The sequence below is a fragment of the Fundulus heteroclitus genome, chromosome 9 (genome assembly GCF_011125445.2).
Source record: "Fundulus heteroclitus isolate FHET01 chromosome 9, MU-UCD_Fhet_4.1, whole genome shotgun sequence".
In the NCBI taxonomy this organism is placed as follows: Eukaryota; Metazoa; Chordata; class Actinopteri; order Cyprinodontiformes; family Fundulidae; genus Fundulus; species Fundulus heteroclitus.
In genome coordinates this window covers 30516507-30532383 of record NC_046369.1, presented here as the reverse complement: position 1 = coordinate 30532383, position 15877 = coordinate 30516507, and the positions used below count along the sequence as shown (strand labels likewise).

The 15877-nt window shown below is 40.3% G+C and overlaps 1 protein-coding gene across 2 annotated transcripts in view; it reads right to left on the bottom strand.

The window, feature by feature from the left end:
* dhcr24 (24-dehydrocholesterol reductase) overlaps window positions 1-13857 on the bottom strand; it is a 19773-nt gene extending 5916 nt beyond the window's left edge. The window contains exons 1-9 of one of the 2 annotated variants that reach the window (XM_012866357.3): window positions 13514-13857; window positions 12426-12581; window positions 10865-10970; window positions 10249-10367; window positions 8492-8755; window positions 8262-8405; window positions 4195-4392; window positions 3917-4095; window positions 3130-3823 (exon numbers count right to left, since the gene is read on the bottom strand). In XM_012866357.3, the coding sequence (XP_012721811.2) occupies window positions 3670-3823; window positions 3917-4095; window positions 4195-4392; window positions 8262-8405; window positions 8492-8755; window positions 10249-10367; window positions 10865-10970; window positions 12426-12581; window positions 13514-13744 (1551 nt within the window). In that variant the 5' untranslated portion in view covers window positions 13745-13857 and the 3' untranslated portion in view covers window positions 3130-3669. Of the gene's footprint in view, window positions 1-3129; window positions 3824-3916; window positions 4096-4194; window positions 4393-8261; window positions 8406-8491; window positions 8756-10248; window positions 10368-10864; window positions 10971-12425; window positions 12582-13513 lie in introns of those variants that run through there. The other variant, XM_036141460.1, reaches the window with a different exon arrangement.
* Window positions 13858-15877: the final 2020 nt, after the last annotated feature.

Below are 15877 nucleotides of genomic sequence, written 5' to 3'. Positions count from 1 at the left end.
AAATGACGCTGTGGTACTAAATTGTTAACCCATGTTATTTACGCACATTTTAAATGTGCTGGAAGCTGTTTTTACCAGAGCCCCTCAGCTAAGGGTTGACCTACCCATTGTCGGTATGTATCCATAATGAAAATTTGGTCAGAGTTCAGATGGAACACAAAGACACAAATCAAAGACACCCATGGAGAAACAAGAATGATTCATAGAGAATACCCTGAAAAATGCACAACCTAAATAAACAAAATACAAAAATACATTTAAAAGTTAAACTGTACCTCAGAAGAGAAAGACTTATAAGAAGGGGAAAAATACTGTGCAGTTATTAATAGATAAGGCATATTCAGATAAAAATAAATTGTTCAAGATGAATGCATAAAAAATCACTTCCTGACAAGCTACGTTTGCGAATGTAAAAGTATGTAAAAATAAAATACAATAAAAAAAAACAATGTAAAAAAGGAGAAACTGTGCAAAAAGACATCAGCATGTGAGAAATGTCAAGAACCTGTCAAACCAGCAGCATGTTTGGAAACGCGTCACAGACTATGAAGTGGGCTGGTGGTTTACTGGACTCTTAGCAGGGGATGAGTGCCTGTACGGCTTTCATCTTAGTTAGTAAATGAACGATTGTTTACAGTGTCTACAGACTCTAAAACATGCCATTCGCTGACAGAACCACCCACTCAGAGCAGGAAGCCAAAACTGTACAAACGTGTGTACATTTTTTGCACTCGAGATGAAAATCTCTACCCAGAACTCCTCAAGCAGCAAAGCATTAGCTTCACCTGGTTCAAATCCTGTAAAACAAATCTATTCGCCACCTTTTCACATCCACTTATTAATCCTTTAAATAATAAAAATAAAAAAAACTGTCAACAGAAGAAAAGAGAAAACTAAAATGTCTGATTGCGAGCATTAATTTTAGCTTTTCTTACGCGCGTGTGCCATTTACAATGCATTTAAAATGTGCAATAAATGCTTGTTTATTTGTTTTTTTTGTTCAAAACGCTTGTTTATTGAGGTATGTTGGAGTATCTCGTTTTAGATTAATAAAAAAAAAACCTTGATAGATTAAGTCGACTATATATTCACACTGCTTTTTAAAAAGTCAACTAACATGGACCTTGAGGTCACATCTGTTAACTCTGTGTGTGTGTGTGTGTGTGTGTGTTACCTACTTGAAATAAAAGTGACCCAAATCTGCATCCCCCAGTAGGTGGAGAGCAGCAGCAGCTGCAGCAGCTTCATGGTGTAGGTGGGCTCCTGGTCGGTCGGCATGCTGTCCTCTCCTCTCTGCTCTGTTTTCAGTCACAGACAAACACCGTCCAGATCAACAGGTAAAGCCTTCTGCCCCCCCCCCCCCCCCCCCCCCCCCCCTTTGCCCCTTTTTGTCAGGAGGCTACTTGACACTGCATTCCAAAGACTTATAAATACCCTCCATACCATTTAAAAATGTCTCAAAAGGTTGTCGATGGCTTTGCTAATGAGAAAAAGTGACTACTAACCCAACACTCTACATCTTTAGATAAGCAGAAACACATTTGAGGAATTTGCAGAGGAGCAGCTTATCTAGTTTCCTTGAGTTAGCGTTGTTGATATTTAGCGTATCAGCACACACTTCCGCGCTGTTGTCAAGGTAACAGGCTAGCAGGGTTGACGTCACCCTACTGGCTGCGCGTGCGACTCTCCAAGCTAGCCCAGAAGGGGGAGAGAGAAAAAAATGCAGCTGCGCGACAATTTTAAAAGTCATGATAAGACGAAGTATGCGTGTCCAAAGTCAACAGCGGGACTGAAAACAGCGTTTATAAATCCCGCGAAGAGCAAAGAAAGTAGGAACCGCTTAAACGAGGAGTGGAGCAGTAAGACGACTTCTAAGTCACCTCTCCAGCGGCGAAGCATTTATAGCTAGCTGTCTGTGCTGCAGAGTAATAAACTTCGCCAAACAGCTGCCAACAGCTAGTGAGATTAACCACGAAACACACAGAAACCTACGAGTTTAGCATAAAACAAAGTTAAAAGCAAAGTTATTTTACGTTTTCATTTCCACCGAGAATAAAAATAACGGATACATTTCCGAATTAAAAGTAAAGCTCAGTTTACCTGAGTTGTAAAAAGGTATGTGGGGAGCCCGTCGCAGTGACTTGGATCAGTAACTGACAGCCTTAGCAGCTCCTAGCTCACTCTCTCAGTCCACAGGCGGCTCTGAACGCTCCCCCTCTTCTTCTCAGGCTCGGCCGTGGTTTTCGATCCAACCATGTTGTATTACCGCCCCCTGTCGCCTCATCCGGTCACCGCCGCATTTCAGTGGTCGAAATGAGTTGAACACCAGTTTTCCAGTTTTTCCCAGTGGCTCTGGACTTTGACTGGGCCAGGCGCATCTTCTTCCATCTAAACCTTTCCATTGTAGCCCCCCTGCCTGTATGTCGAGGGTTGTTGTCCTGCTGGAAGGCGAGCCTCAAGTCTAACAGGTTTTCTTTTAGGATCGCCCTGCTTTTAGCGCCATTCCCCTTCCCATCAGCCGATCATTTTCAGTCAAACATCGAAATTAAAGCATCCCAACACAGAGATGCCTCCATTCCGTGAGGGGATGACGCATTCTTTGGGTTTGACATTTCTAACAAAACCACAATCACACACGCTCGCTCTTCTGAAATGTTTTGCTTTACATTTTATCAAACAAGGTTTGAACAAAATTTCAAAAGTCATCAAAAAAAAAATCCCAACTTTTTTTGTGGTTCCTAAATAGAAAGGTTTCAAAAATCCCAAATTAGATTAGAATAACAAATTAATAAAAGAAAAAAAGAAATCAGGCCAAGTTTGACCAGCCCATATTTGATCATTTTCATAGCGATCTTGTTATACAACACTGAATATAATGCTTTCATACTTAAATCCCAAATAGTGCTTTGAAGAATCTCTGCTCTGTGTGGAATGTTCTCAGTCCAAGCGTTTTAGATTTCACTTGTTACCACGTGGAAATGTTTCTCCTTGAGCTGAGACGTGACCTCTAAGATATATTATGAAATCATTAGTTAGTATAGACTTATTTACGGTTTAATTCATGGAAACAATGAATTTGCAACAAAATACAAAAAAAAAAAAAAAAAAACACCACATATGATCATTATGTCACCAATGGATGGGAATTAACTTCATGATAAAATATAGGTTTTTATTAGCTTGATTCCGACATTAAAACAGCAGGAGTTTTATTTAATAGCCCCCCCCCCCCCCCCTTTTAATTAATTACAAAAGTATTTTCACAAAACATTACCAGGGATGGTTAGAAATTCAACATGAAAAGGGAAAATATTGCCAAACATGAACTTCTAAGATACAAATAAAGACATTTATTAAGAGCTGGGAGGCCAGTGAGAATGAAAATAGGCTCTGTACAGAAAAAAAGGATGTTAATGACATATCCCTGACATAAAATTCATCAAAAATAGTCATGCCTTTCCTTCATGTTACACAAGAAGTTCATAAGCAGTCTCTCATATTAGGTAGTTTATCATAAAAAACAATAATGAGGGCAGGTGTATCCTCATCTCTAAGGGTTTTTCTTCTGGTAGGAACATTCAAACACTAGCAGCTGGTCTCTGTGGTGCACGGCACCGCGGTGTAAGTGGGACACAGGGTCTCTGATCGGAACGCAGACACCGCCTTGGCTCAGTGACGGGCAGATTTACAGATCTTGTCATAAACCTCAGGGAACGCTTCCTTACAGCCCAACTCAGTCCTTAGTTTGTGGTACAGCTGCCCATCAAACATCTCCCAAAACTCCTCCCGATCCATGTACACGTCTGCGTACAGCATCTGGAACCTGCGCAGGGAGCATTCAAAGGCAACGGGTGAATGCCACACGTCAAGCGTTGCCCGCGGCCCGTCAGTTCGGACTTTCTCGTGGGAGGCTTACCCGTGGACGTCTCTGACGAACTTCTCCAGCTGACGCGTCGACGCCCTGGCTTCAAAGTGTTTGACCTTCGGCTCGCCGTACGCGCCGACGTCCACGTACAGCTCCTCCTGCTGGCCCTTGGGGTGAACCATCCCTCTGCCTGCTGGCAACAGGAACGGGCACAGCCACAGGGGGTAGACCTGCCAAACAGCACCAGGTATTCTATGAGACTCGAGCGAGACACGGTTCATCTTAAGCCGAGTGCAACGTGAGCCGCTGGGTCGACATCAGAGTCTCACATTGATTTCCTGGTGAAAGCGCGAGATGGCGGCCTGCAGATGCTTCATGGGTACCAGCATGTCCTGGACCACGTGGTGCTGTTCATAGAGGCGCCTAATGGTTTCTCCCTGGGTGAGTTTCAGCAGGGAGATCTTAGGAGGAACCATCCATCCAAAAAGCCAGCGGAACACAGGATTGTTGCCAAACGGGATGATGTCCTGGAAAAAAAAACGGCACAGATGGGAGCAGTTCTCCTCACAACGTGCTAAACTGACAGGGCATTTCCTTTTAGATGCTGCTTTGATCAACAAGCGACTGGCACAATCTGGATATTTGATCTCTCTTCTTCTGGGTAGAAATGTTGGAGTTCAATTCAGTTTTCTGGCAGGGATCCAGCATTTAAACATAGACCATACACCTCAGGGTGGTTTCAGTATGGTTCAGCAGAGAAATTGAACGTTTTAGATGTTACGATTCCAAAGTCACTCCAAAGCCGGTTTTGAAAGGGATGACGCAGGTTTACATGAACGTTTGAGTCAGGTCAGTCCCGAGAAAGTCATCCTTTTATATTAATAATGCCATTTCAGATTGAAGGATTCATCAAATTGAGTCAGGTTTATGCCAGAATAAGTGAAGGAGAGGGTCAAGATCATTTTCTCAGTAAAGTCTTGGTTTTACATGATCATAAGTAACTTTGGAAATAGGTTTTTGCTTTTACTCATGTTCATATGTTTCTTTTGATCTGCACCGAATCAAAGGTCCATCAACATCTCCGGGCTGAAGCACACTGGGAAGGTCTCCGTTTTTTTATTTTATTATTATTATTATTATTATTATTATTATTATTATTATTATTATTATTATTATTATTATTATTATTATTATTATTATTATTATTATGTTGTAAACGCAGTTTTTTTTATTTATTTATGGATATGCCTGGTAAGTTATACTATGAACCATTACATAAACAATCTATTTAAATCTGTGGAAAATGATCTTTTTCCCTTTCTCTAATATTATTATATTTGACTGCTTGAGTTTGTTTATCTGTCTGCAGCTGAAATATCGTAAATGTGACATCCAGCTCAGCAGCGTTTGGCAAAACAAAAACGAGGAGTTTGACGTTTCTTAAACGCATGGATATTTATTACGCAACACTTATATATGAAGAAGTTAATTGAATAATATTTATGTTTATAAAGTCCTCCTGTGTACAGGATGGGTTGTTGTGCATATTTCAAAATGTATAAACATATTCTTCAGTAAAATAAAATGCAAGGTGAGCGCTATTAACAGATTTGTCCTCTGTTGTGAAAAAAATGATTTGTAAACCACTTTTTATCATGTCTCTATTTTCTTTAAAGTGAGGTATAACCTCTGAAAGTGGTGATTCCTTGTTCCCTTCAACCCTACACCGCCTCCTACAGTTCCTCTAGACTTCCACCAGGGGGCAGTGCTAAAACAACAACTTCTGTTTCAGGCCACCAAATTCAACACCCAGATGATTTCCATGATCACAAGCTGCTCTATTTCTGTCTGCTATCCCACTGAAACGTGAACAGAGACAAAAGGCCTTAAAAACAAAAGCAAACAAAATATTAAGAAAAAAAAGGTGGCAGCCTAATGCTCAGAGGACACTATCTCAGGCATCTGTTAAACCAGCCACCATGCATAATTAATGAGTCCATTTACTGTTACTGAAAACACCACTGTCAGGCTATTCTCACTAATAGCTAATGGTGTGTGTGTGTCTGTGTGTGTGTGTGTCTCAGGTGGAGCATTAGAAAATAAACGGAAACGAGCAGGCATGTTGTTAAAATAATCTAAGCTCCAGGAAACATGGCTTCTGTGGGACTGAGTGGAGCCGTTGACCGTTTTTTTGATAAGTAAGAGTTAATCATTGACTGGGACCTAAAAGATCAGATTTCTGTTTGAACATTTATGATAACCAAATAAATAAATAACTCTCTCGTCTTCATTCATTTATAGCGATGCATGGACTTCATTTATAAGTAAAGGTAAGACAGTAATAACATTTATTTTGTTTTGTTTTTTAAGGAAATATGTGTTTTGTGAGCTACAGTTTGTATGTGTAAGGATGCAGAAGTGAAACATAACCTGTAAACTGCTGTCAATCTATGCATCTATTTGCAAATCTGATTCTGATGACGTCAGTGCCTCACCAGCTATGAACCTCACCGCACGTCACTGGAGATGATCGTCTTATAAATAACACCAGCCTCAAATACGTAACAGGGGGTTTATGCAAATACTATTTTATGAACCTATAAACTGACATCGGTCAGTTATTTATATCCAAGCTGATAATTATTTACATAGTAAACGTAGGTTGGGCGCAGTGTGTCAACTGTGATCTTCTTGTGTGAAACATGTAAAAAGAGCAAAATATATAAAGTATTTCCAATTTCCTTATCATCTTAGATGTAAGTAAGGCGTTGTAAAAAGCAAAAGTGTGTGTGTGTGTGTGACATTTTTCGCACCCTAATCTTGGAGCTTCCAGTTCAGGTAGATGCAGCTGGGTGCATTTTGTCCCTTTTAACCGCACAGCTGAAATGACAGCATGTGTCTTCATTGTGTGAGAGGATTTTGTCAGCAGACAAGATTTAAAAAACAAAGACATGAATTTATTACATAGGTATACCAACCGTATGATGGTTTAAACTATTGTATGGTATGGTGGTTTAAACTATTAGTGATGAAGAGCTAATGGACCGCCTCTTGGACATACTTTTGGACTCCTTCTGGTTTCTGATGATGTAAAAAAAAAAAAAAAAAGCCAGTGTGTGAATGAGAGCAGCTTTAGAAACTCCTTAAATGGCTGTAGACGAGCTGGTTGCAAATACTTCACGTCACCTTTCATTTAATTCAAAAATACATTTTTATCCCCAAGGGAAATTAAATAACAGTCACTAGGCTAATTGGTGAATGACATCATGATCCATAAATAGCTTCGTTTTAGACAAAACATGCAAAGTGTGAGCTTAGAGTCGGGCATGTTTGGGTGGTGAACGTGAAACAGTAATCAATGTATTTTAACCTGGCTAAACTGAATTTGGAACTTCTTCATGTGAACGCTAAACTGGAGCAACACTATCTCTGGATTTATACTCAATGACACAGAGATATGTCTTACCTTTTCACAGTAACTAAGTTAAAAAATCCTGAAATGTCCCTTTTTTCCATCTCTGTAGCGATGGAAAAAAGGTGATGTAGTCTTTTTTATTTTTATTTTGGAACATGATATGATTTAACAATGTTTACATTTAATACTTCATAAACATGCATCATGTTTCAAAAAGGAGTAGGATGAAGCATAAGCTTATTAAGCCCTACCCCTCAGTTACATGTGTCATGGAGGTAAAGGACAAATATTTACAGTAAAACAAACAGTATACCAACTTTTTATATATTACTCTTTTTTTTGTATTCATCAAAAATACTTTTCTTATATTCTTTTTTGAATTGCTGGATGCTTTTACATTGTTTAATGTTTTCAGGCAAGCTGTTCCAGAGCTTCACTCCGCTAATTGATAAACTAAAACTTATTTTTGTTGTTCGAACATACTTAGTTTTAAAATTTAAATTTTCCTCTTAAATTATATCTTCCATCTCTATCAGAAAACACTTGTTGTAATTACAAATTACTAATTACAAATCAGCTGATTATAAGGAAAATACTGAATGAGCAGTTTTTTTTAATCTGTATTAGTTTTTTTGATTGTATGACCACATTTTAAGATGGCGATGGCATCATTTATGTGACAGAGGAAAAGAGAGCATTGAATGTTTTTTGTTTTTTTTAAACAGGTGGGTGGGTGACCCACCGCAGGTGCCAGGCCCAAAGCCAGTTGGAAAGCTTTAGGATGTAATGAAGACATTTTACAGCGAATAAGAACAAGATTCTGGCAGAAAGGTTAGCCAACTCCAAGTAGAACTGTTCTGCTGCAAAGTCTCATCCATTATTGATTTGATGGGACCGAGCTAAAGATAGGCCTACAGTACTAATGTTAACAGCTGGATGTTAAAAATGCAAAAGAACGGGGATGTGGGTGAGCGCGTCTACCTGAATCTCCCAGAAGATACTGCGTGTGTGTCGGTGATAGTACTGCCTCAGAGGGATGAACTCCACTCCGCCGCTGCCTGCGTTCAGGTAGCTCTCCACGTGTTTAAAGAACCAGGGTTTGAAGTGCAGGCCGATTCTGTTAATCTGGAGGTCCGGGAGGAAGATCCGACATCAGCTCCGATCAGAGACGGGACGGAGGGGATTTGCAGGCACGCTTGCCAACACCTTACCTTGTCTGGCTCTGCATGGTCAGTCATGGTTCCTGTCATGATGACGGCGGAGTCCAGGCTGTACTGGATACCCTCGACAAAAGTGTTCTGCTTGTTCTCTGATGCCTCCGCGAAGTGTTTACAGATGTTCTCCAGGCCTCTGACAGGCTCATAGCGCAGCTTCACCCACGCTTTAGCTGGGACTATTTTAATCTCCGCTGCAACAAGGAATCCCAGAGTGCCACAGGACCAGGGGACGGCGTGGAACAGATCAGAGTTCTCCTCCTGTTTGGGCAAAAACAATTCACACTCTTTTAAATTTTTTATTTAATTTATCATTTCACATTTTGTCACATTACAACCACAACGATAAATGGCGACTGGCGACCGATCCAGGGTGTACCGCACCTCTCGCCCCAATGACTCCTGGTTGGATAATGAATGGGTTTCAAATATATTTTACAAATAATAAAGAAGTGTAGTGTGAATTTGTATTTACCACCGCTTTATTTGGACACCCCTAAGTAAAATCTGGTGTCATTGATTGCCTTAAGGAGTTATTCAACCAGAAAAACAAATGCTCTTCCATAAACCAAATCTGGTAAATTAGTCAAATTAAGTTTTTTCTCAGGATAAATACAGCTGTTCTTTGTAGTAAGGCTGTGAGAAAGCAGCGTTGTGACAGAAGCCAGCTGTCGAGGAGCTTTAAAGATCCATAGCTTGGTTGGAGAGCCTGTCAACAATACAAACAGGTATGCAAAAATCTGGCTTTTAGGAAGGAGTGGCTATAAGGCAGCTTTGGCTGACAGACAGCAAGAGGGACTTGTGTCTGCCGTTTAACACAAGCCATGTAGGAGACACCGTAAGGTACACTGGTCACAGGTAACCAAACTAAACACATTACCCAATTTATAACACTAACTTTGGAAAAATAATAAAAAAAAAAAAAATCACCCGGAACCTATAATCCCCATGATGAAACATGGTGATGGCAGCATCATGCTGTGGGGATGCTTTTCTTTTGAGTTGAGGGAGAAAATGAGTGGAGCCAAAATACCGGACAATCCCAGAATGAAACCAACCTGTTGGCGGTGCCAAAAGAATAAAGAGCAGAAAAAAAAACAACCTTAAACATGCAGCAAGGGCTACATGCTGTCGGTTTAGATTAGAACATATTCATGTGGTACAATGACCCAGTCAGAGTACAACAACAATTTAATTAAGAATCTGTGGCAAGAGATGACAAGTGATGCTCACAGACTCTGTCTCAGGCTTCTTTGTAACAAGAAATGTGCTGAATACGAATGCATGCCACGTTTTACATTTTTAGCAGTCAAAAAAAAAAAAAAAAAAAAAAAGGAAAACTATCATCTTCCTTCAAAATTGTGCTCTACTTTGCTTTGATTTAGCACATCAAAGTATATTGGTTGTAACCTGACAAATGTTGACTTATAAAAAAGCACAACGTATACAGATCTGCTTTGTTTACTATTTTAGTCTTCCGAATTTTTAGCATTAGACCAAATTTCTGCAATTTTTTTTCAGACTAGCATGGAACGGTCTCTCGTCTTACTGGAAAACCATCTATAATGATAGAAGGCAAATGGGAATTGAAGAGCAATTCTTTTAAGATCAAATAATGTTTTTTTTTTTTTTTTGTGTGTGACCATTACATATAAATCTGTGCCGTGATAATAAAAAGCTTTAACTAAACCTAATGTTGTCCTTCTAATTGACTGGTCTGATATAGCATGCAGGCCTCTGGACACAATGCTTACCTCTGTGCAGCGCACTAAGCTGCCGTCAGCAAGGACCAGTTCAAATGCAACGCATATGTGCTGGAATAGACCATAAATGTGGGAGGACGACTCGATGCCTGTGCCCATCACCAGCCCACCTGAAAAAGGAGAGAAAATTCTCAATGCTCCTCTACGGTAATTGAATTTCTGCTCGGGTGAGATCAACAGGGGGGCCAACACATGAGCAGATAACAGCATTCGCCCGCTGTGAGTGTGTCGGTCTGTGGACAGCAGGATAAATGAATGTATCGCTGCCTGATGGGAAAACATTAGATCGCTGATGCGTAGATTATGGCATCAGGAAATCCATTATGAAACTCTATCCAGGGGTGCTTCCAGAGCTGCGGCCATTTCCTCCCGGGTTTCATCTTCTGAGCTGCAACACCAGCCCTCTAACGCAATTAGAGAAGTTGCCGAGGCTCCAAACAGGATGCACCCATTGATGGAGAGTATGCAGATCTCCATCTCGCAATAAGCTGTGCAAATCACAGAATCGGAGAGATGGCTTTTCTATTTTTAGAAAAACCAGAGAGATCGAATTGAAACAGCACAATGACGTTCACCCTAAAAATAATCCAAAGAGTGCCCAACATACCCACTGTGAGATCATCCAGCTCCGGCAGCACCGGCAGCGTCCAGCCAATGGAGTTAAGGAGAGCGGTCACTTGACCCATGTTGGCAAGTGGCTCCACTCTCACCACCTATAAGAATAGGAAAATGTCTGATTTAAAAAAATATAAATACACCACCTTCATTGTTTTATTGATTTTTTTTTTTTTTTAGAAAACATCAATGATTATGAAGAAATTCATTTTTGGTCAAAGAAAATAGAGCCAAACACATTTTATAGTGATTGCTTTAATTCTAAAATGACAGATTGCAAGGATTTAGTGTCTATATTCACATTTATTGTATAAAAAGATTCATGACCTTTTTTCTCCTCACTGTCTGACATTGAATTAGACTACAATTTTTCTGTCGTAGGTCAGTTGTTAAAGCTATAGTTGATAATCCTGTTCAGCAACTCTTTTTATTATACTGGTTAAAATTGTCATTCCATCCTGAAAAGGGAGGTTAAAGACACGGCTGAGAGTCGCAAGAGACAAACCGCGTACAAATTTATGCGAAGAAGAGGAAGACCTCAGTAGAAATAAATAAAACCAGAGTGGATTTGGGTAATTCTTTCACGCGATCCCTCTGAAGAGAGTAAGAGCAGGGAAGACGGTCTTGAGCATGCGCCGTTATTCAAAATGGGCCTTGGGGAAACTTCCTGAATAATCAGTAGCTTTAAGATTAACTGGATATTTTTATTTGCAGAAAGTGTGAATAACGAGAGAGAATCTTGTTTTTATTACTTATATTACTATGCCTTTAAATAATTTGTAAAAGCCAAGATGATGTGTTCATGGTTAAATCAAATCATCAGAGTAAATCGGAGGCACATTTGTGGGTGTATTTTAAGGCAACACCTCAAACACACGATTTCCTCGTGGGGAAAAAAACTAAAGAGATCTATGAAATCAGAAAAATACAGGCCTCGACAAGTCCGGTTCGTCCTTGGATACAATTTTCAAAGGCTTAAAGGCGTATCTGTTCAAACAATGATATGCAGATTTAAACCACATGGGTATGTCCAGAATATCATACTGTCCACGGAAGAAGAATGGTTCTGCTTCCCAGAGTTTAATGGCATTTGGTGCAAAATCTGTGTATCAATCCAAGAACAAAAGCAAAATATGTTAGCTGAAGCTAGTAAGAGATTGTCACCATCCATGAAAGGAAACATGGTCTGGAGGGCCGCTCTGAGAGGAAGAATCCATTACTCCAAAAGAAACATAAACAGCCAGTTTACACATGCATACAGGGAGACAGACCTGAATTCTTGATGACGTGCCCTGTGGTCTGATGACTTTCTAACAACTCACTAAGAAGAAAACTAAATTCTTAATAACCCCTTATGAGCCTTAATTTAATTTTGATATCATGTTCTCAGGTAATTGTGCATTCAGCTAAGAACTATAATTGAAAGACCTTACAGAAGGGTCACCAGTTATAACTGAGGATTTTCTGCTTTAATGAATCAAAATGTTGATTACAGAGTGGGCTTCAGGAGTTAAGGTAATGGGTGGGTGGATGGAGAATGAATCCAGCCCTACCTGCCTCCTTGTGTCCACCTCCAGTATGTCCATCATGTTGATCATGATGTTCTTGTGGGTTTTCTTGTATTTCCCCACTCTGAGGGACACAGTGAGCCAGCCGGGTCGACCAGTGCACATGTAGGTCCCGCTGCCATTCTTCCTCCACTCACGTACCTGCGTGTGATACAGAAAATATTTGTTTTGCATTATTGTATATTGTACAGAGTATCTATATCTACATATTCTGTAAAGCTGATGTATGGTATTTAAAGGATAAATGTTTCGATCGAAGCGAGCCCGAGGAACAAACAAGTATTTGTGGCCGTTTAGCGCCCCCTGCTGGCCTGGAGGCTTAGCAGCACTTGGATTTATGCTGATGTTTAAAGGACACAGAAAAACCTTCTTAAAGTTAAAATGATTTAAATAGTAAACATATTATTTCTAATTCAATAACTTCTGCAGCTTGTGTCTAAAGTGGGGTCACATTTAAAGCACGTTGTAACATGTTTTAAGCAGACCAGGTGAGTAATGGTGTTTGTGAATAAAGGTTGCTACTGAAGAAAAAAATAGAATTTTGGACCTCCTATCCAATTTCCTTCAAGTGTTGGTACTTAGAAATCTAATTTTGCAGTTGTAAATAGAACGGGAAATCCCTCTAAAAATGGGAATTTCCCCCTGGGAAAAGGCAAAGTCACCATGTAGACTCAAGTTAAGTATCCAATGACTACTTAAACTTATTATAATCTATGTATTGACACTATGGCCTCTAGTATCTCATTGAACCAGTAACACACGTAGGGCGGTATCTATGGACATGTTCCTTTAATGTTTGAACACATAAAATGGCGAGAAATGCACTGCTCTGGCTTGTATTGTATACCAAACAGCAAATCTCACAGGTTTCCCCCTGACCCGAGCTCAGCAAAATGCCCCCAATTAAATCCAGCTTGGGGCCTTATTGAGTCTTGGGCCGGCCCTGGCTCCAGCTCCTGAGAGCCACCCACACGATTTCACATGCAGTCCTGAGCAGCATATGCATACATTGTTGATCCCTCACACCTGTATTGTGCAGGCATGCTGTGAGCAGATGATGACGTAGTACTCACCTGTCGCTGGATGTCCCGCACGCGCTGGTCGTGCAGCTTGGGGGCCGAGCACATCTTAAAAATGAGCCACGCTCTCACATAATAATACACATCGAATATAACAGAGAGCGGCAGCAAGAACAAGCACACGAAAATCCAGCGCTGGTGAACGATCACGTAATCCAGACCTTTGACTCTGATCCACAGCAGGAGGAAAACCAGCAGGCCTCCTAAATACATCAGCGGGCTCATCGCGTCAGCTCAGACCAGAGGCCGCTCCGAAGTGGAGCCCAAACTTTCCAAATTTCCAGCTGGGGTAACAGAATAACTCCTGATTACCCGATCACCCCTATGCTCCGATAGGTGAGACGGGGGTAGGTGGCTCTTTAAACTCCTCCTCTACTCAAGGCTGATTGGTCAATGTTACTGAAAAGGCGGGGCCTGCCTTCGAGGTTTCTATCCTATTGGCTAACCATGGGACTGTACGTGCCAGGGGAGAAGGAGTGTGTCTGCTGATTGGCCAATCGTGGAACAGGCAGGCTCTCACACCATGCAACCTTCCCACATGGGAATGGGTGTAATGCAGACCAATAGTTTACAGGCAAAGTACAATAAAGCAAACTCAAGGCTTTTTAACTTTGAGAGTCTGCATCTCTAAAGTAATACAGTGCTTCTGTGAAAACAGAAATTAAACTAAGCTTTTCCTGCTACCTTCCTTTTTTGAGAATAAGTAAGGATGGGGTAATTTTATAATCTGTGAATCAGTGAAGAAAAAAACTCACGTGAAATTGTACAGGTCTTTCTTTCATGAGAGGACAATCTTTAATGATCGACTCCACAGATCTCCACTTTATGAAAATGAAAGGCACTGATGAAAGAACGCTATACCACACTTGTCTGCAGTTTCTAACAGGCCATGCAGGGGACACAGCAACATGTGAAAGAAGGTGTTCTGTTCAGATGAGACCAAAATTGAATTTGCAAAATGTTACTTGTGGTAGGAGACTAACACCGCACATCACCCTGAACACACAACGCCCACAGTGACACATAACGGTGGCAGCATTATGCTGTGGGGACACGTTTTTTCAGCGACCTGGGGTTAGAGTTGTTGGGATGATGTTGCAACATATCTATCTATCTATCTATCTATCTATCTATCTATCTATCTATCTATCTATCTATCTATCTATCGATCTATCTATCTATCTATCTATCTATCTATCTATCTATCTATCTATCTATCTATCTATCTATCTATCTATCTATCTATCTTTCTATCTATCTATCTATCTATCTATCTATCTATCTATCTATCTATCTATCTATCTATCTATCTATCTATCTATATATATATATAGATATATATATATATATATATATATATATATATATATATATACATATACATATACATATTCATACATATATATATATTTAAAAACAACAAAGAACGTCAGAGGCTGCAAAAGACTTCAGAGCTGGGCAGATGTTCACATATCTACCATACAGCCAGAGTTGCAATGAAGCCATTTAGTATTAAAGGATACTAATGTGTTTAGAATAGCCCAGTTAAAAGTCCATACTTAAATCCAAGACTTGAAAAATCAATGTTCACAGACACTCTCTATCCTCTCTGATGAAGGGGGAAGAAAGAGGGGGGGGGGGGGGCATTTTCTCCATATGTGCAAAGCTGGTAGACACGTCCAAAAGCCATGGAGTGGTATTTGCAAAGAAAGGTGGTTTAACAAAGTACTGACTCAGGGAGGCTGAATAGTTTTCCACTTCTCAGTTATACACTGCTTTGTGTTGGTTTATGAAATATAATCACAGTGAAATAAATCTAAAGTTGATGCTAGTAACGTGACAAATGTTAAACAGTTGAAAGGGTTGTAACAGGAGATAATGAGAACTGATCCCCTCAGTTACTTATTAAACAAAAGGAAAAAATGGTTCCATCAAGCTCCAGAATTTTATTGAGAGCCAGAGCAAAAATAAAGTAATCACACCCTTGGCTCGGACGGAGCCTGCTCCCAGGCCTGGTCTCCTCCTAAATCTGAGGCCACCGTCTCCTCGTGCCTTCCTATACCGGCTGGTAACACAAACACCTCAAATCCAAACATTTACAGTCCCATACAGAAAACGGGCAAACATTGACCTCGGCAAACCAGAGTGCAGCTGATAGCAGGTCTCGTCTCCTCCCTGAATGCAGCTGCTCACGTGATTTTTGAGGAGATAGGTCAGAGGTGAGCTTAGAACCCAAAGCTGTAATGTTTCCATTTACAGATTCTTTATTTAAGACTGGCTGCGCGTTATACATTTCTATAACTGATTAGTGGTCTGAGGTTAGAGTCAAAGAGTCGAAGTGCCTCTTAGAACACAGAT